This window comes from Eubalaena glacialis, chromosome 2 (genome assembly GCF_028564815.1).
Source record: "Eubalaena glacialis isolate mEubGla1 chromosome 2, mEubGla1.1.hap2.+ XY, whole genome shotgun sequence".
Classification (NCBI taxonomy): domain Eukaryota; kingdom Metazoa; phylum Chordata; class Mammalia; order Artiodactyla; family Balaenidae; genus Eubalaena; species Eubalaena glacialis.
Window position 1 is genome coordinate 154057549 of NC_083717.1, and position 15009 is coordinate 154072557.

At 42.9% G+C, this 15009-nt stretch overlaps 1 protein-coding gene across 2 annotated transcripts in view; it reads right to left on the reverse strand.

Annotated features, from left to right (window-relative positions):
• The window catches only part of RTN1 (reticulon 1), a 236775-nt gene that overhangs the window by 117020 nt on the left and 104746 nt on the right, over positions 1-15009 (reverse strand). For both annotated transcript variants that reach the window (XM_061182626.1, XM_061182627.1), the window contains exons 2-3: positions 11906-12673; positions 1646-2395 (exon numbers count right to left, since the gene is read on the reverse strand). In XM_061182626.1, the coding sequence (XP_061038609.1) occupies positions 1646-2395; positions 11906-12673 (1518 nt within the window). The remainder of the gene's footprint in view (positions 1-1645; positions 2396-11905; positions 12674-15009) is intronic.

The window sequence follows — 15009 nt, forward strand, 5'->3', positions numbered from 1 at the left end:
TAGTTAGGGGATAAAATGGAAACACATGCGTGTTATAGTATGGTGATATGAAACTATACTCCGAATGACTCAAGCTCTCCTGCTTCAGGACCACAGGGAACTGCAGGTTGTTCAGGCTAATGCTGTTTCCCAAAGCTCCCTGAAAGCTGCAGGGCCCCTTCCCACCACAGTCAGAGTGGTAGCAAAAGAATCCAAATTAGTTCTAATATTCACCCAACAAATACACATTCCTACTGTTAAGTTTGTCATAGAATAGCCTCCCTGTTGCACACACTAAATACACTTTAAACTCTCAGGGATAAGTTATTTGGGAAATCAGGAATCAATTATATCAGCCCCAACATGATGCCACATGTCTAGGCCTCCGGCAACCATGCAGCAGGGTTATCTTTTTATTACATTCCTCCAGTTTCCCCCTTTCCAATGTGCTAATTTTAAAGAATTTAGAAGCCAGCTTCCAATCTATAATGAGAAAGTTTTTGTCCTCTATTTTTATATGAGGCACTTTAATTGCTACTAACATCATTGAAGCTAGCATATAAACAGGAAGGAGGGTGTACTCTCAGAATCATTTATCTCCAAAAGGCAAAATACTTCTAAAAAAACAGAAAGCAGAGGAGATGGGTGAGAGGGGACCTTGAACAGAGTTGTGCTTTTAGGGTTTGTTTTCAAGTTCCACCTGGATGTTCTTCTACCCAGCATCTGGGGAGAGATTGTCTATCTTCAATGTAGCCCATTAACTAGACTGTGCAGGGCCTAATTTATTCACCTGACTCTTTCATTCCTTTCCTGAATTCCATTATACAACTGCAATCCGGTGTGGGGGATGACTTGGGGGGAAGAGTGCCTGGAAGACAAAATAATGACTTCCATTTTTTCTGCATTTGAAGACTTCATTCAACTCAAGATTTCTCATAGGAAAAATATAATGGCCAGATTAAAATCATTCTAAGTTAAAAGTGACTAAAATTAATTAGTCACCTTAGGCCTTGCTTAGGCACAGGAGAAACCCTGGGACTAATTTCGGTCACTGTCTTTCCTGGTTAGCTGGGACACAAAAACCTTATCAAGGCCCAAATTCCTTGCTGGTTTTGTCGTCGTTGTTGTTGTTGTTTTGTTTGTTTTTTGGTAAGAGAAAGGATGGCACTGAGATGCTCTTGGCCCATTTAAGAAACAAGTTTGGCCAAATGGAAGTGCTAATGGTGGGTTCCAGCACCTAGAGGGACTGTAGCCACGCCCCATCACTGAGGGGGTGGGAAATTGGAAATGAGACTGGACAATAACAAAACCCCATCCCTTCCCAAGAGAGGAAACCCAGCCCTGGAACGAAAGGAGGGACACATTCACTCCATTCAGGAGATCTTGGAATGTACACAAAACCGCTCATTATTGGAGATGCTCTGGTTCAGCCAGCCCAGCGCAGCTCGGAGCACGTGTTTCTTCCATGGAAGCCCCAGCTGCGAATCTGAATCCTCTCATCTCCTCCCCACCCCCCTCGTAATTGTTCTCCGGTCAATTGTTTGACCAGCTAGGACGTGACTATTGGGCTAAGGCAGAACCACCTCCCTCTGCTGAATATCTCAGAGCACCCAGGGGAGAACAGTAAGCAGACAACCTAATTTAATCAAGAAAGCTGTCACTTTACCTTGTTGCTTATTGAGAAACAGCAGAGGGGGCGCGACGTCTGGACCCCGAGGCGCAGGGCCCTTTGTGGCCTCGGAGCTTTGGTCGTAACTCGCTGCTTCCACAGGTGTCCGCGGCACTGCGGGCCCCTCGGGCGCAGGGGCTCCGTCTCCAGAGGGCAGCTCGGAGCAGACTTGGGGGGCGGCCGAAGGGAATTTGAGGAAGGGCCCTGGCTCCGCCAGGCCGCGCCGGCTGTGGGCGCGCTCCTCGGCCCGGGCGCCCGGCTCCTCCCGGATGGCGTCCAGGGCGCCCGGCTTCATCGGCGGCGAGTCCTGCTCCCGTTTGGGACTCTCCTCCGAGGCGGAGGAGGCGTCACACGACTCGATGATGAGCTCGCTGTCCAGCTCAGCCTCGCGTTCCTCCCTCAGGATGCTGTACTGGATGGATGGAGAGGCCGGCGACGGCGGCGGGCCGCCCACATGACCAAAGGTCACGTAGCCCGAGGGCAGAGCGTCCTCGGCAGCCAGCGGGTCCTCGGACACCAACTCGATCTCCGAGTCCCCCGACTCCGCGCTGCTGGCCTCGTGGTCCAGGGGGCTAGGGATGGTGGGCAGCCCAGACCTGGCCTTGGCCTCCGGCCTGTCGGCCACCTGGCCCGCTGGCCGTGGACTCTCCGTTGTTTCGAAGGACAACCCCTTTGCTTCCTTAATGGCAGTGATCAGCTCATCCTCGGAGATGCTGCATTTCCCCTGGGATTCTGCAGCAGATGGTTCTGTCGTCCCACAGAGCGAAGAAAGAGGCACACACAAGGACAGACAGATGGACAGAAAAAGAAGAAATCAAACAAAATTCCATTAGGGGAGGTATTTTCTCGTTGCTTAAAAAATACATATCTCATTAGCACAAAAATAGTCTGTTTCCAGGGCTATGCTGGAAAGACAGGCCACCTGAACTAAAAGGCTAATTACTGTTATGGCCCAATTAATCAGTGTTTGATATACCTATCTGTCTTAATCTAGCTATTTTTAAAAATGACCCAGCAATTTCTTAGCGTTAGCACCTCGTTGGTTTTTCTGTTCCAATGTGGGAAAGATTCTAGAAGTCATGGTTTTGATTTCTAATCCATTCTCTGAGGGAAGTTTTCCAGTTTCACAGATTTCATTAGATAATGCAATGTATATGACTCTCTAATTTGGCCCACCAATGTCAACAAATCTGAAATCATCCATTATTCCTTGTCTGTTTCTGTTCATATTCCCTACTTCAATAAGACAAAGAAAGCTAATTTGGATCCTTGTATACAACTTGACTCCTAAGCTTTACATTTCCCATAAGAATCAATACTTCTACTCTTTTTTTAGTGAAAAGTGTAACAAAGTGGAGCAATATAATAGATAGTTTTTGCCAATTCCACCAAGCAGGCTGTGCAGATTACCATACTGCACAACTCCACAGGGCTTCTAATGGTGGAGCCCACTGTCATTCTTTTTCATCTCTTCACCTCCTCTTGGGAAGAACAAAACCCAAGAGTCAACCCCTGTCCACTGGGTGAGTGCCTGCCTCCTGTCTGATGTTTATCCAGATGGCCCCCAAACCTCACCAGCAATCTTACTGATATTTCTATGTTAGTTGAAATTACCTGGGATAGCCATGACAACAATTTTCAGGAGCTTGGTTTTCCCCTTGCCCATGCAGCAGGGCCTTATTTCAGAATATTCTAGACAGTGATTTCTGGCCCTTTTGTAAGCAAGAACCACTTGTCATTCCTCCAAAGCTTTGAGGTCACTGGGAGGGATATAGGAAGGGTAAGAGGTAGACTATCTATGGCTAAGTAATCTGTCAATTTAGGACTGTGGGAGAACCCCAATGGATAAAACATTTTAGATTTAGATTTAATTTTAGATTTAATTTTAGATTTAATTCTTTAATTTAATTAAATTTAATTTAATTTTAGATTTAATTCTCTATAAAGCTGAATTGATTTTATCCTTTGTCCATGTATCATTCATTCATCTGTTATTTACTGAGAACCTACTATGTGTCATCACTCTTATAGGCACTTGGGATGTATTAGTGAATGAAACAGGAAACAAAATCTCTGCTTATATTCTAGTGGGAGGAGAACACAATACACAAACAATACATGTAATAAATAATTAAAGTATATAGTATGTTAGAAGATGTTAAGTGCTATGGAAAAAAAAAGTAGAGTAGGGTAACGGGATCAGGAGGGCTGTGACAGGGTGGGGATAAGTTTGCAATTTTAAATAGGATAGTCAGGATAGGCCTTATTGAGAAGGAAACCGATATTCAACACTTGAGAAGGTGAGCGAGTGATTCATGAAGATATCCAGAGGAAAAGCATGCCAAGCAGAGGGAACAGACAGTACAAAGGCCTGGAGGTGGGAGCTGCAATGATTTATAGATATCACAAGGAGGCAGCTATGTCTGGGGCAAAGTGAATAAGGGGGAGAATAATAGGAAAAGAGGTCAAATGCATTCAGGGAAGGGGGGTCATCATGTAGGATCTCATCAGGCTTTTATTTTGAGAGAAATGAGAAGCCATTGGAGGGTTTTGAGCAGAGAAGTGACATGATCTATGTTGCTGTTTTTCTTAATAACTAAAACAACAACAACCTCATTATCTTGCACACAATTTATGTGTAAAAAGATTTACTGCATGATCCCAAACTCTATTTTTATAGAAGTTAGTTCCTTAATAAGTTGTGCACATAGTTCTTTGATATGATTACAAGCAGCATAAAAGTATAAAAGCTACATTAATTCTCAATGGTAGGCCAGACGGAGGAGGAAGAAGATAGGGAGTAGAGGCTAGTGTGAATGGAGGAACAGCCTGTACTTCCAGAGCACTATCAGTAGCTACATCGTCACAGCTCCACTTGTTGAGCATCTGCTGGGATAGAGGCACTTCACATATGGGGCTTCGAGTCTAGTGGCAGTAGGTTAAGTGACTTGTCCAAGGTCACTGTACTGGTTTTTCTATCTTTGCCCCCTTGGATTTATTCCCATCTTTCTCTGTCCTGTTCTCTGTTCTGAGAGGCTGACCTACATAGAAGGCATTACCTGGAATTCCTTCCCCTCTAGTTTCTGGTTGTTTTCAGCCAAGAGGAATCATAGGAGGACGGGGTGGAGAGAAATGTTAGGGTATTTATACCTCTTGCTGCTTCTGAAGCTCCAAGTCTTGGCAGGCTTTGGGAACGCTGTTCCCTCCCCTTCCTCCTTTGGGTCCAGGGGTGCTAACAGATCCCTAATATTGCCAGTCCTTGAGTGCTTTACCATCTTTTGTTTGTTCTCTTAACTGTCTTTACACATTTGTAAATAGATACCTCTTTAAACCCTCTTCAGTTACAACCTTTGAGTGTGTCACTTTGTTTCCTCACAGGACCCTGAATGATATAGCCATGTGGCTAGAAATGACTTGGCTTAAATTTGAACTCAAGTCTTTATGTTCCATGTGTTTCTCACTATATCATGCTACATCTGTTCAAAAAGGGGGTGGGGTCTCAGATAGGGCAAATTATATTTTGGAGAATGAGATGAAGAGGAAAAGTGAGCTGCATAACCACGTACAAAAGAATGAAGCTGGACCCCTACCTCAGGTCATATGTAAGAATTAATTCCACATGGATCCAACCTAAATATACGAGCTAAAACCAGAAACTCCAGAAGAAAACACAGAAATGAATCTTCATGACCCTGGATTAGACAGTGGTTTCTTAGACATGACACCAAAAACATAAACGACAAAATAAAAATATACAACTTGGAATTCATCCAAATTAAACACTTTTGTGCTTTAGAGGACAACATCAAGAATGTAGAAGGACAATCCACAGAATGGGAGAAAATTTTACAAATCATATATCTTATAAGAGACTTGTATCTAGAATATGTTAAAAATTATTACAACTCAGTTATAAAAAGACAAATAATCCAGTTAAAAAGTAGGCAAAGGGCTTGAATAGACATTTCTCCAAAGAATATTTACACGTGACAAAAAAGCATATGAAAATATGCTCAACATCATAATTCACCAGAGAAGTGCAAATCAAAACCACAGTGAGTTACTACTTCACACTCACTAGGATTGCTAGAATAACAAAGTCAGAGAGTAACAAGTGGTGGAAAGGATGTGGAGAAATAGAAACTCTCATCCACTGTTGGTGGGAATAAAAAATGGTATAGCTGCTTTGGAAAATAGTCTGGCAGTTCAACTATTTAGAGTTACCATATGATCCAGAAATTCCACTCATAAGTAGAGAATTGAAAACCTATGTCCATACAAAAACTTGTACACAGTGTTCATAACAGCATTATCCATAACTGTCAAAAAAGCAAAACAACCCAATGTCCATTAATTAATGAATGGATAAGTAAAATGGGGTATACCCATACACTGGAATATTATTTGGCCATAAAAAAGGAATGAAATACTGATACATGCTACAACATGGCTGAACCCTGAAAACAGTATGCTAAGTGAAATAAGCCAGTCACAAAAGACCACGTATGACTGGAAAGTTAAGCAGACCCCTGATCATAGAAAGGCCTGGAAGCTAGTTTAAAAGTCAATATTCTATCAGGAAGGCACTGGTGGGTCCTAGAAGGGTTAGGATGAACTTAGGAAAGAAAGAATAAAAGGTGGATGACCCATTAAGAGGATACTGAAATAGTCAAGGGGAGGAATTATGACAACCTAATGAGTTGTAGTGGTCATAGGGATGGAAAAGAAAGGATAATTCAAGAGACACTGAAGAGAGAGAAAGCATAGACTTGGGGTCTGCTTCATGTGGTGAGTGAGAAAGAAATGGGGGGGGGGTCAAGGATCACTCAGAAACAGTGAGCCTGGGTGAGTAGAATGAATAGGAATTCCATACCCAGAAACATGGAAGTCAGAACAGTGAGCTGTTTTGATGGGCCAGGGGAAGAAAATTCTCATCCTGGATATTTCATCCCTTTCCATAGCACACATCCTTCCAATTTCTCACGCTGGCAGCCTCTGTCTAACCATACAAACTGCTAGGACTGACCAAACTCCTACTTGTACAACATTCCTAGGAGACCACGAAGCAGGCAGGCAGGCTCTTGGGCTAAGAGGACCACAGGCGACCCTGCAGGGTAGCCTGCCTCCTGTGCAAACCGGCCTGAGGCTGCATCATTCAGGAGACAGGGTGGTGCCCACTCATTCTGCACAGCTGGGTGCCCCTGGGTGGCTCTGTATGTCTATGTAATGATTTCATTAACATCTGTCTCTTCACCCTCCCCCACTCTCCCTGACCCCAGACTGAAAGCATCATGAGGGCAAAGGGCAGCCAAGGTGTTTGTTCACTATCATATCCCCAGCACCTAGTGCAATGCCTGGCACACAGGAGGTACGCAACAAGCAGAGCTCATGTGAGGACTACCTCAGAGCTTTAGAACAGTGGTTCTTAATTAGGTGTATGGCTCAAAACTGCCCCCAGAAATTTTGACTTAGTAGAAGTAAGTCTGAATGGGGCCCAGGCATCTGCATTTTGTAACTCTAAGGGTGATTCTAAAGATCACCTCCAGTTAGGGATGGCAGATTTAGCAAATAAAAATACAGGATACCCAGTTAAATAGGAATCTCTGATAAACAATGAATTTTTTTAGTATAAGTATGTCCCATGAAATATTGGTATTTTTATCGGGCAACCCTACCTCTAGCTGAAAACCACTCTGTTAGAGCATTCAGAAAAGAAGGCTCAAGGATGTTGCTTTATTTACTCAAGAGCAAGGATGGTATCAGACAGCTGTGGGGTGGGAGGAAAGGGCCTGATAAGTTTCATCCTGGGTAAGCAAAAGTACTACCTTAAAAAAAAATCATCTTTATTATGAGTGAAAGGGGATTCAGTATATAGTGTAGACATTGCTCTCCATTCTTAAAGTGAAGTAAAAGTTTAACAAAGTGCTAGGAGGAATCAGGAGAAAATTTAGAACAAAAGAGAGGTTTTCCTACCCTTGTTAAAAACTTATGGGCCTCTAGCTAAGACACTAGTTATGTGTCAGGACTGACACAGCAAAGCTAGAAACAGTCATTGAAAATAATTAAATAGAATATAGAAACTGAGAAGGTTAGAACCACCCCACATGGGGAGATGTGTTTGCTGATGATGATAATTATGATGATATAATTCAGATTGATAAAATGGAAGGTGAACATGGGCCAGTCTACCAAGTCGCAGATGCCAGTGAACAACCATGAACAATGATGCCATTCCGGCCTCCCCTTTGCTCCCGGCTCATTCTCCACTCATCTTCCAGAAGGATCTTTTGAAAACACAAATCTGATGCTGCAGCTCTTCCCTTCCTTCTCCCCACTGCAGCCACACTGACCTTCTAGCTGCTCCTGGAACACACAAGACATTCCCAGCTCCAGGCCTCTGCACTGGCTGTCTCCTCAGCCTGGCATCTCTTCCTCAGGTGTCTATATGGCTTGCTCTCTCACCCCATTCAGGTCTCTGCTGAAAACCATCAGCCGGGAAATGCATTTTCTCATGGCCACCCCATCACCCTCTTACATTCTGTCTTGCTTTATTTTTCTTCGTAACCATTATAATGACCTGATATTACATTATTATTTATTTGTATGTAAGTCTTCTCAATTAGAATGCAAACTCCATGCATGCAGGAACCTTGTTATGTTTCACCACTGTATCCCCAGCAGTGATGGAGCAATACCTGGTATGGAGTAAATGGTCAATACATATTTGTTAAGTGAAAGGATGAATGAATGAATGGCATCACTTCCCAGATTAAAACCCTCCAATGCTTTCCCACTGCATTTGGAACAAAATTCAAATTCTTCATCCTCGCATGTGAAGCCCTGAAGGATCGGGGCCCTGTCGACCTCTCCAATTCTGTTCTATGCCATACTCCTCCCTTGCTCCTTTCGACCATCTTTCAGTTCCCAAATAATACAGCCTTGGGGCCTGTGTATTAGTTGTCCTCTGTACCTGGGGCCCCTCTTAACCCCTCTCTGAATTGTGGGCTTCTTCTCATTCAAATCTCAGATCACATGTCACCTCAGAGAGGCCATCCTTGACCCTCTCACACCCAACATTCTATCACTCTTCACAGTGCGCACACTCCATGAAATTACACTACTTATTTATGTGCTTCCTTTTATTGATTTCTCCCACTAGCAAGTAAGCTCCATGAGGGCAGGGACTTTACACATCTTGTTTACTGCAATGTCTCTGGTGCCCAGCACATGTCTGACACATTGAAGTCACTCAATAAGTATTTTTGAATAAAAGAACAAATTTTCAAAATGGGTAGGAGAATCACAGACCTCATCAATGCAAGGAAATAGCAACAGTAGTTTTCAGAGTTTAAATTGATTTACTTTTTATTGCTTATTTCTTCTTAAGGGACGCTGGGGTGGTTTTATGATGGCCTCTTGATTATTGTCCTTTCTGAGGATAACACCTCAAAGAACATCCATGACCACCATAATATACTTCTAGGTGTTTGTGTCAGAAACAACATGCTGCCGATGGGCCAGTGGTCTGGTGCAGCAGGGCACTTACTATATTTTCCTAAAATACTTCACTTGTATTCATGAGTGATCTTTGCTTAGAAGAAACTTTCAATACTTAAGCTGTAAGAATTTTTACCTCCGTACCTCATGGTATATTATTTAATTTGATGAAAATAATTAAGTATGTTGGAGAAAGTTACAAAATGTAATAATCTATTGGAATTGAAGAAAGTATATTAGACTCCTTGCTTAAGCTTTAGGGTCTGCGGCTAAAACTGTTCTACATTAGATCTTCTTCTGATTCATAATTCACATAATTAGGATTATTCTCCAGAGTCAGTTGATAATTCCTTATTTATTAAGCAATGATAAACTGAATTCCTTTTCTTTAGGATGCTTTCCTTTTCCTCAGTTTCTATGTAGGATTATATGTAATTGTTTGTCTTACCTGTCAGCACAGGAAATGGCAGAGTGAATCAAGACCCAACAGATGTAATAAAGCCCAAATCCTCCAGTGTCTATGGGCACAGTGTCACATGGTACCAGGGGCTCACAAGATGGGGAGGGGGTTAGGGTAACCTCTTGGGATAAAAAAGACAAGGAGAAAAGCCTCAATGACAAACCGAGTCCTCCTATCTCTCCTATTAATTTTATTCTTACGTGTTCTCATATGATTCAGGTGTTATGGTGTGGGATGTGTGTGGAGAGAGGAGCTGAACATGGGAGATAATTGTGTAATGGGACAGGGGACTTTCTCTTTCTGGAATAAACCTTACTTAGAATGTTTATTTGAAACAATTGCAGAGAAAACCACTGCCCTAACCCCTTGCTGTCAAATGGCCACCAACAGATCATAAAACTCCAAGATCATGAGAGCCAAATCTGACTTTGTCTTCTCTTGAAGATGCTCCAGAACCCCAATGAGTCATGACTACTGAAGAAAAAAAAAATTCCCTCCTGATTAATGAATCCCATATCAAGTCTTTACCATCAGCTTTGTAAACTGTAATTTTCTCATGAGGCATGTGTCATATAAATGGACCAAAACGTATGGGGTCATTTCACTCTTCCTGAAGACTGGCCAAAGTTCTTCTGTACTGACCGCCAGACAACGCTGGAGCTCTGTAAACACAGCTTATAATGTAGTTTATATCTTCAGAGTGTCAGTATCTTTATGTCATGGGATAATCGAAGGGTTTTACATGCATTGCCAGAAAAACCATAAGGAGGCTTTGAGACTCAGATATGTCCCTACCTCCTACTGTCAGTTGGGATAAGTCAGGCTGGAGTGTGACTATTTCCCTGGTCATCTGTCCCACTGGAAGGCAGGGACTGCTTTTTGCTTGCTTTTCAACTCCAGCATCACCAGTGCCTATTCGAGTGCCTGACCAAAAGAAAGTGTGTGTTGAATGAATGAATGAATTTGAAAATCAGGAACTTGGTGCAGTGAGTTTACAGCTGAATGAGTCTGAGGTAAGGCTGTGGAGGGGAGGAATTGATGCTAAAATCTTTAGGGAAATAAGACAGGAGGGACTTCCATTAAATCCTCTCTGTTCTAACACTTGGACTTACTGCATCATCAGGATTTAGAGCAGTCACTCCTAATTGTAAGGGTTTAGATCTGTTTTAAGAGTTCAGTAGAAGCTCTTTTACCTGAGGTGCTAAAAATTGCTTGTTTTTTAACTTTTTATTTTATATTGGAGTGTAGTTGATTAACAGTGTTGTGTTAGTTTCAGGTGTACAGCAAAGTGATTCAGTTATACATATACCTGTATCTATTCTTTTGAAAATTGCTTTTTGTAAATCAAAAAGGTTTGTAAATTTCTTTTGGGTGGGGTCAGAATTCCAGCCACTGGAGGCAGGGGACGATTCAAGGATCTCTCATTATCCTCTTCATCCTGATGCCTCATGAGCGTTTGAGAGCGATGGAGATACAAAGGCTCCACTTCTACTACCCAGGATGGTGGCACAGGGTGGGATGGGGAAGCTCTAGCTACCACTCTGGCCTTTCATTAGGGTATGGGAGGTCCCCTTTGTGTTTGAGAGGGGTTTCGATGTGGTTTAACAACACCCTGCCTTGAGTCAGAGTAGAAGGCTCAGGTTGAAAAACATCATAGGCTAGTGAATTCTGAACTTTTTTTATTCTAACCAAATAGGATCTTTAGTTTAAAAAATAAAATTGTATGCAGAACTTCAATAAACTAAAAAGATGAAAATGATGTGCTGAGATTGAAGGGGGAGGGGAGGAGTACCCTTTGTTTAGGTTTCCTGTCACTGCCCATTCCCCCCCACAAAAATAAGACTCTAACCTCTACCCTACCCCCTTCATTGTTCAGACTTGGAGTTGGGGCCAGGAATGTTAAATGCTCTGTGCAAGGTGGCCCAGCTGGTCTGGGAAGAACAGTCAAGGTACTCTCCACGATGCCCAGAGGTCAGGGAGGAGAGCTAACCTAGAAGCTGGCAGCATCTCCTTCTCTGCTCTGAAGAGTAAAGCCACAGGAGGATTTTAATGTCCCCAGTGTGTCATCTTTACCTCTCCCCTCAAATGAAGAAAGAAATATTTTACAAAGCAAATCTGATAGGGCTCTAAAAAATCCCAGATGTCAACCTTTGCGTAATGGGCACAAGACTGAAAAAGTTATTTGTTAATTAAATCAGTTAAATTGAGATTGAAGTATTTTGAATGCAAATCTTCACTCCTTAATGTTCAGATTTCCATATGCTGGGTTTTCCCAAGGCAGGGAACACCCGTTGCCTTACCTGTTCCAGAAGACGGAGGAGTGACGGATTCTGGGCTGTCATCTTCAGGCTCTGAGACGGTGACTGTGGGGACTGTGTCAGGACCTGGTTTCAGGCAGACATCTTGCTTCTCGGGGGTCTTCTCTGGGGTGGCAGTTTCAACAGAAGGCTCGACCTCAGTCAGCGTGATTCTGACAGGGGCAGTGATCAGAGGAGCACTGTGCCGCTCTTCAGAGATATCGTCTACATACGGTTCTGACGTTGATTCTTCAAATAAATGGTCCTTGAGGATTTTTCCCTCCACAGGAGATGGTTTCTCTGCTGCACGGGCCTCTTCGGATTTTGCTGAGATGTCAGTATCCTTAAAGTCCAAGTCTTTCTCTTCCAACTTGGGGTGACACTGCTCCTGATATTTCACCTCCTCTGGCCTAGTTATGTCAATGTATTTATAGGCTTCTGCTTTCATCTGGTCCAGGGGGTCTGCTAAGATCGTGTTCACTTCAGTGGACTCTGCAGGAGTCATTTCTATTCCAGAATCAGAGCTAAATAGGCCACGAGGCTCCGTCCCAGGCACATCTGGTAAGGAGGGCCCGGGGGTACGCATCTCCGCAGGGCTCTCTGAAGCGGTGATGTGGCTGTTTTCCTTCTGAAGAATTCCAGTGAAGTACGTAGAATCCTCCCGAGGTGGGTAACAGATGTCAGAAACCAGAGATGTGTAACATACTCCTTCCCCATCTTTTGCTGCTGCTGAAAAGGTATGATCCATGGCCCTGGATACATCTGCTGCACCTGTGAATCAAAACGGCAGCAGACAGTGAGGGGGCGCCTGGCTCCAGTTCTCTCTCCAGCCTAACCCACCACCCACCCTGGCCCGTGCAGACACAGCATCCTTTCTCCTCAAGACCTCAGAGTTCCTTCGGACCACTCTCATGTTGCTTTGCCTTGTCTCCCTGATAGCCCCAGCAGACCACATAAGCTGCCACATCCAGAGATGTGGGGGACAGACCCCAGAGGACTAGAAAGTTGATTCTCAACATCTGGTACTTCAAATATACAGTGACTGATTCTTACTTGGTATTATTCAACAGAAGCCTCCTTTGTATCTAAAGTATTAATGACTCTTTAAACAGAGGTGGAAATATAGGCAAATTCAGGTGTGTAAATACAACAATAGGATAGTCCACTAGGGAGAATGGTTGCTCTTGGAGACTCAACAAGCTGGCAGAAGGCTCAAGAACCCTCTCTGGTCCAGCCCTTTCATTCAGGGACTCCTGCCCTACCTGGATTGATGCCATCCCTTCTCTTGCTAAAGGTCCTCAGAGAAAGAAACTCCCGGTTTTCTGAGGCCTCATCCCAAAGTGGTAGCACCCTAATGGAGTGCTTCCCTCTTTCTTCAGTTTTCCCCTCATTTCGTTTTTCTTTTCAATTCCCCACCACTACCCACCCTTTGCCTTCCAGTGATATTCAAAATGACCCACTGGGAATTTCTTGGTGGGTTTCTAAGGGCAAAGTAAGTTTCCAAGTTTGAGTCTATAGAATGCTTTCACCAGGCCTTCATTTTATTCATAAATGAGCCAAAAAATTCATTAATAACAAGCAGAAGAAGGAAACCCTTTAGTAGTTTTCTGTGCTGTAAAATACTGCCAGAGGGGAAGAAAACTAACATTCATTGAGGCCGTATCATGTGCTAAGCAGCAGGATTTTACCTAATTCTTTAAAACTAATTATTTAAATTAAGCCCCACACTCTCAAGAGATCACACATACACACACATTCAGCCCTTAAGACACACTCGAAGAATATTCCAGATTAGGGCGCCAACTCATAAAAGTAACAAAGGTAGTAAGAGTAACATAATAATATTAATAGCTAATATTTGAATCTTGCTACGTGTCAGAGTACCAAGCTTTTTATTAATATTGACTCATTTAATCATCAAAGCAATCCTAGAAGATAGGTACTATAATTAGCCTCATTCGACAGATGAGGAAACTGAGGAACAGAAGGGGTGAATGACACACCAAAGATCGCACAGGCAGGAAGTGGCGGAGTCAGGATTCAGACCCAAGCAGTCTAGAAGTCAGAAAACCTCGCCTAGTACCTCGCCCTTTGTACCTCCTTAAATCAGTTTGTGAAGTTTTTTTTTTAAGTAATTTTGAATCAGTTTTATTACAAATAAACTTATCTATTTTCTTTTCCTAGCTTTCTCCTTGGTTACATGAGCCACTGTTAGTCTAAGGGGAAGGGAAAAGCACAGAGCCTCTTCACTTCTAGCACTCTTCTGTCTCAGCACCATTGCAGGAGCTGCTTTCTTTCCTAGGAATTCTCTTCATCCAGATACCTGCATTTTACCTGCATACCTAATCCACTCACCACCAAGTCTTCGCTCAAATGTCACCTTCTTAGGAAGGCGACCCTGACCACTCTATCTCAAACTACAACTCACCCTACACTCCCAAGCAACCCTGTCCCTTCCTACTTTTCTCTACTTTTTCTTTTTCCTGTAGCACTTGTCTCCTTCTAATATACCATATAAAAATAACTTATTTATTCATTACTTATTTAATGATTGCCTCCCCCCCGCTTGCTAGGTATGTTCCATGAGGGCAGGAATCTTTGACTATTTTGTTCATTAATGTAGCCCAAAACCTAGAACAGGGCCAGGCACATGGTAGGTACTCAATAGATATTTGCAAAATTAAAGAAGGTAATTTTGAAGTTTAGAATAAAGCATAAATAACACAATGTGTGAGAAGACAGGTTGGAACATACCCCTAAATTGCTAATGACATTCACTTTATTCAGCAAGTAGCCTAATTTTGTGAGCAACAGACCAGTTTAAATCTGTACATTTCAGCTAGTCTTCTAGTTATACTTCCTTTGTATATGGCAGTCCCGCTTTTCAAGTTAGACAAAAACAAAAACAAACTCAATAACAAAAGGAATAGTAGTAATGATGGGTCTTATTGCCTACCATACATAGACCACCAAAGAAAAACTATTAAATTTAAATCCATGTGTGCACACACACCATTATCCTAAAGGATATTTAAAGCTTCTTTCGTTATATGGGCTTAGCCTACATGTAGCCCTCACTGGAGGCAGGGATATCAATGCAGAGATAT